Source organism: Caenorhabditis remanei, chromosome X, assembly GCF_010183535.1.
Source record: "Caenorhabditis remanei strain PX506 chromosome X, whole genome shotgun sequence".
Taxonomy (NCBI): domain Eukaryota; kingdom Metazoa; phylum Nematoda; class Chromadorea; order Rhabditida; family Rhabditidae; genus Caenorhabditis; species Caenorhabditis remanei.
In genome coordinates, this window is record NC_071333.1 from 796293 (window position 1) to 802292 (window position 6000).

A 6000-nucleotide genomic window follows, 5' to 3' on the forward strand; every position below is an offset into this window, starting at 1 on the left:
GAAAAGGAGGGCGCGGTTGAGACACTGAGCCATGATGAGAGAGATATCGACAAGAAATGTTGCTCTTGCTCTCACACGATCGAGGCTCCTTCCGTTGCCTCCCCGACTCGATTGACTCTCTCACTCCTCCTGCTTGGCTTCTTCTTCGTCTTTCTTGCCTTTCTGCCCGCTGCCCGGAGCAGCGGCAATGAGACTTTGAAGAAACCAAGCAACCACATATGATTTCGAATTGGAATGAGCGTTAAACGGAGAAGACGAGCAAGGCAGCGAGCAGAAAGGATATATAGATTTATATGGGTCGGTGAATTCCCGGAAATTTTTCAAAGCGTTTTGCGTCACTTATGTGAAAACGAATCGGGGGAATGGGAAGGGGAGAAACGGATATAAAGGCGGTGTTTGATTAAACCGAATCTAAATGAAAGGAAAGTTGCTCGCCAAACATCAGAAATATTGTTTTAATGAAAAAGTAAACACTCACGAGATATGAATCATTGGTTAACTTTTGTACTAACTTTTATAAGATATGAAATGCCAACAAAATGTTATGTTCTTTCAAACTTAGCAGTTTTACATGCCTCCAGAACACTCAAGATACATACGTTTAAATTTTACAAAAAATAAATAAATAAAAATATTATTCATTTTCCGTAGTTCCCCTCATGATCATCTTCACAACTTTTCAAAAATTTTGTCCTCAAAATTTCCGGGAGTTTCGTACTAAAGTTTTCGTACTAAAACTTCTGAGTTGGTTCGTTGGACTTGACATTTTCACGTAAGTTTCTCCAGAAAAAAGTAGATAAAAAGAAAAAGAAGCAGAAAAATGTGGATTTCCTTTCTTATTTAGAATTCAATTACATTGCGACTAACTCGATTCTAACTTCCGCTCGTAAAATTTTCATAGACTAAGCGCGATGTGCTTTGAATTAGAATGTGCGGCTCATTAATAAATAATGCCTCTTATATTAGAAGCATATGTGTTTTATTATTTGGGCAATTTCGCTTCATAATGTTGTGAGAAAAGGAGAAAATGTATAAATAAGAATCTTTTATTAGAGAAAAACTCAAAAATATAAAACACTGTTAGAAAACTAATCAACACGTTATTACTGTTGTTAAAACGACCCGAATATTCAACAACGTCATTCACAATGAAAGAACTTTGTGAGGAGGAGAGTATGACAACAAGCCTCATGTGTTCAACCACATTTAAACAATTATTTCTCGAACAATTCGTCGATCATCATTGCCATCACTGCTATCTATTGTTTCACCGTTTCCAAAACCGGATAACGAAGTGTCTGGAAACAGTTTTTTGATTTTTAAAGCAGGAATTAGTAAAAATGGATTAGATGGTGTCACACTGTTAGTAAGAAACACTTAGTACTCACTTTTCAGCACTTCTGTATTTTCTTGTAGGTAACAATCCGTAGACACATCATAGTCCATATTTGAGCCCGTCTTACCAGGTTTTTGTAGCACGTCGCTGTGATGGTTGTGGTGGCTAAAACTTTTATTTTCGAAGTAATTCGAATATAAAAATTCTCCCAACCTCGAATGATTTGTTTCGTTTTCCGTTATCACAAATGTGGCGTGTTTCGGCTCTTCGTAGTCGGCCGGCTTTTTCAGCTCATCACCAGGCAGTGAAGTGAGAATGATTGGACTGAAAATTTAATTGTAAGAATTTTCTTCGGTCTTTCTGACTCACGATAGTTTTGAGTTCTTTGGACTTGATCTCGTTTTGCAGCAAACCAAGAAAAACACACAAATTGCAAGACTTATGAAGACGAAGAAGATGAATGGAATAAAGACGTTCGTTTTCCAGACAGAACCGGAACCACTTGCTAAAAGATGACAAATCATATTCCCTTGACACTTAAAACAACTGCACTTACAAATCGTTTTTGACACTGGTGAACATTTGAGGCCGTTTGCTGTTGTGCAGAATCTTGCTTTGTATTCTCTTCCGGAGATTATATTGGAGATAGGGTTGCTGGAAGTGTGGCAGATGCTGGTCCTCCAGATACCATCAACGAAAATGTATAGCAGTGTGCAGGCATCGGATGGAAGCTTTGGCTGAAAAAACAAAATTCAGATACGTAGATCCCTCGTCCTTGCAGTTTTCAGAATTATTATTAATTGTTTTTAGTTTTACGAAAGTGTTATTGCTAATTGACTTATTTCACAACTACACTACTTTTTTCTTCCAGTCAATATCCAGTATTTATTGTTGATGACCACTTGCCAGACAACCGTTTACCAACCTCAACGTCAATTTTCTGTTCGCCAGAATCCAAAATAAGGCGACTGGGAGACATCATGTTCGAATCCTCAACGACGTCTTCAGTGGATGCAATTAGAACTGGCGTGAATTCCGATTCGCCTTTTTCGCTAACAGCTTGAATACGCAAATTGTAAGTGGATAATGGCGTAAGGCCAGTGAAATTGAAGATGTTCTTCGAAACAAGAGCGCCGTCAACCTGGAAATCGGGAATTTATACAAATAAAACTATTATAAAGTCAATTAACTCACCTCGTGCTCTTGTTGCTCTGCATTGATATTCAGTCTAGTGGCTGGAGCACTTGGGTCAACTTCCCCACTGAATGGATCAACTTTTCTAGCTTCGAGGATATATGATTGGTTAGAACCACCATCAAATTGTGGTACCCATCCCATCAAAATAGAGTTAGACGTTGCAGACAGCTTCTGTAGGTCCAATGGAAGTGCAGGTGGACTTGTCTTCCTCAACTCAATGACAACATGGTCTCCTCCATTCCCATTTGTAGCTCTGCACACATACTCTCCATAATCTGATTCTTGAACACTTTCGATTTGCAGGAGTTGTTCATATTCATCTGGTTTCTTGAATGTGCCAACAGTATGGAAGGAGTGTCTCTCATTCTCAAAGATTTCAGAGTCCTTGAACATCCAATGGAATTCTGGCTCTGGCCTTGCAGAAACTTTGCATCTGAGGATTGCTTGGGAGCCAATATCAGCAGCAGACAATGATTTCTCTGGGAACTTTCTATTCAGAACCACAGGTTTGTGTAGTATCCTGACAATAGTCCACGAGCTGCTGTCTTTTCCATTCTTATCAGAACCATTGTCAGCTACACACGTGAAATTTCCCTTATCAGACCACTTCAATGGACCTGACAGTGTCAATGTACTAGCGACAGTTTGAGTGCAGAAGTCCTCTGGGTTACACTTTGATTCAGAGGTAGCAGATGATTCATAGGAGTTTTGTTTGATTGGGATTCCGTCTTTTAGCCAGGATACGACTGGAGTTGGGTATCCTTGAGCTTCACACTCCAACATTTTTCCTTGCTCTCCTGCAGTGAAAATGCGTTCAGTAGCAAGGGGACTAGAAATACGGGCTTGCTCGATAACCTGAAAACATACATTTCAATTAATTTTTTTTTAAATCAATTAATTTTAAAAAATTGACTCACTGTAATCATGACAGTAGCCGCTTTTCCTTCTCCAAGATCGTTATAAGCTTTACATGAGTAGACACCATTATCTGACAGTTGTGCATTTCTAACTTCGAACGACTTGTCATTGTGACCCTCAAGTCCGAAAATTCCACCCGATGATGGTGATGCCCACTGAAATACAAAGATACAACAAGTGAAATAATACTTTTTCAAAAATTTTTACCCACCGTGTACAAAGAAGGTGGGTTTCCCACATCTTCTGCTTGACAAATCAACTTGATAGTCTCTCCAACATCTACACTTTGCCGGGCACTGATAATTTGAGCTTGTCCTGGTTTCCTCTTCACATCTACCATAACAGTTCCTGTACCCATTCTTTGTTGTGATCCAGAATGACCATAGACAGTCAAAAAGTTGGTAGCCATACAGGTGTAGTTTCCACTTTGGGATCTGAGAAATACTTTTTAGTAAGAAAACAAAACGTTGAGGGAGCTTACTTAGAGATTGAAGTGAGAACTAGTCGAGAACCATTCTGCTTGAAACCATTTGGTCCCACCCATTTGATGTCAATGACTTCTGGAACCGCGCTAACTTCACATTGAATATCCACGTCTTCCATTTCGTTTGGACTGATTGATGCCTGAAAACTCGTATAATAGTTTCTTGTTATCTACAACTAATTATGCTAACTTACCGGTACAGTGATCTTTGGAGTGTGCTGCACCACCAACTTCAAAACAGATGTCCCTTCTCCCAACTCATTTGTCGCCCGACATTCGAAATCTCCACTCATAGAACTATCAACTCGAATCGGCCAGACTTTTCCTTGATACCGGTCTCCGGATGAAATATGCTTCCACTCATAACTGTGTGCTGGTGGGTTGGAAGCAGCATTACAGGTGAGATTGACCAGTTCCCCTTCTTCAACAGACAAGTGAGTCAAGTTTTCAGTTGGGGTCACAAAAACGATTGGTTTGTAGAGAACATTCAGGTGGGAACTTCTGACTTGCTTGGTTTCACCATCTAGCATAGCTTTGTTGGTGACAGCACACTGAACTGATTTTCCATCATCACTGGAGGATACACGGAAGCTGAAATTCAGAAAATGAAGGTTAGGTTACCCAGGTGACCTATTTCTTACTGTAGCAAACTCTCAGTCGCTCCATCTCTGAACTGTGTGGTGAAAAGCGCTTCACTAGCAGTTGTGTCATTTGGAAGGGTCCATCTGAAGAATTCGATTGAGTTTTCCCTCTGGTAAACTTTTGAAACTTACGTGAACGTTGGTTGCGGGCTCCCTCCAACCGAGACACACTTGGCTGTCATGAAATCTCCTTCAATTACGCTTTCGGAAGGTGTAGTGCTTATAATTGGGTCACCAGGTGGAACTGAAATATGTATTTCATTATTTGAGTAGTAGTAAAACATGAGTGGAGGGAAAGTAATTATTTCACAAATTGACTTGTTGCGTTAGTTAGATCTACTGAACCGAAATTTCTTGATGGAAAGAGTAAAAAGTAATGGTAACCGCCACCTTTAAAAAAAGACTTTAAACTTAGAGTAATTAGTGTAAACTTCTTTCCACTGCACGTTCACCTAATGATAAATAACACACAGATATATTCAGGTATCTAACACATTTTACCACAACCAAAATGTTATTTTCAATCCAAAGTGCCTTCTTATTTCAGTAAAAACTCACCCAATACAACTACAGTAGCCAGTGCGGAGTATTGCACATCAGAATCATCTGTTCCAATTACATTACAATGGTATGTTCCTTCAACACTATTCTTTTCCACTTCGGTGATTCGAAGGCTGTAGTTTCCTGTCGCCGAATCATTTTCCAAAATGAACCTTGAGTGTTTTTTTGCAAGCAGCTTGTCATTTTTTGTGATCATTCTAGAACATAATTATATAGTTTAGAGATTGAGTGCTAAGACACTTACCGTAGTTGTCCATTATTATATCTTGCCCAGTTAATTTCAAATTTCCTCCTATCAAAATATTCTGGTTTTACGACACATGGCAGCACAATTCCTTCATTCCCCTCCTGTACAAAATATGGTTCAGAACTGGGCTCCACTAGGAAAACATCTGATGACACTGAAAATTAAGACATTATTTTTATACTGGTTTTGTAAAAACATACCTGCTCTTTCTGCAAGTGACAGTAGGAACAAAAATAATAACCTCTTCACTTTCATCGGGTTGGTAGAATTCCTCTGAAATTGGTAATTATGGGTTCCAAATAAACAGAAAAAATGAGTAAAAGTACAAAGAATCAAATAAAAAAGACGAACGAGCACAATAACAAGGACAATGCAATCAGTCAAAACGCCAGTTTGAAAATTCAAATGATCTGGGAAAAAGGAAACAAAAACATAACTAACTAAAAAAAAATCCTACCAAATCAAGCTCATGCTCAAAAAAGTATAAAATAAGGGTGTTCAATCGAGAACCTATTCCGCTTCATCGCCTCCTCACTAATCCCCCAGATGTCTTTCTTATGCTGGTATTTGGTTTCTTCAAAAAGAAGAAAAAACGAATCAACTTCAAAAAACAACA

At 38.9% G+C, this 6000-nt stretch overlaps 1 protein-coding gene across 1 annotated transcript; it reads right to left on the bottom strand.

Moving 5' to 3' along the window:
* Positions 1-1206: 1206 nt before the first annotated feature.
* On the bottom strand, positions 1207-5639 carry GCK72_022216 (uncharacterized protein; the record flags this gene model as incomplete). Its single annotated transcript, XM_053734711.1, has 16 exons — positions 1207-1298; positions 1389-1501; positions 1550-1660; positions 1706-1841; positions 1893-2073; positions 2262-2477; positions 2531-3388; positions 3451-3606; positions 3663-3885; positions 3933-4075; positions 4130-4526; positions 4577-4660; positions 4709-4820; positions 5135-5334; positions 5382-5538; positions 5585-5639. 16 exons carry the CDS (start codon positions 5637-5639, stop codon positions 1207-1209), a joined length of 3234 nt encoding a protein of 1077 aa, XP_053578277.1.
* Positions 5640-6000: the final 361 nt, after the last annotated feature.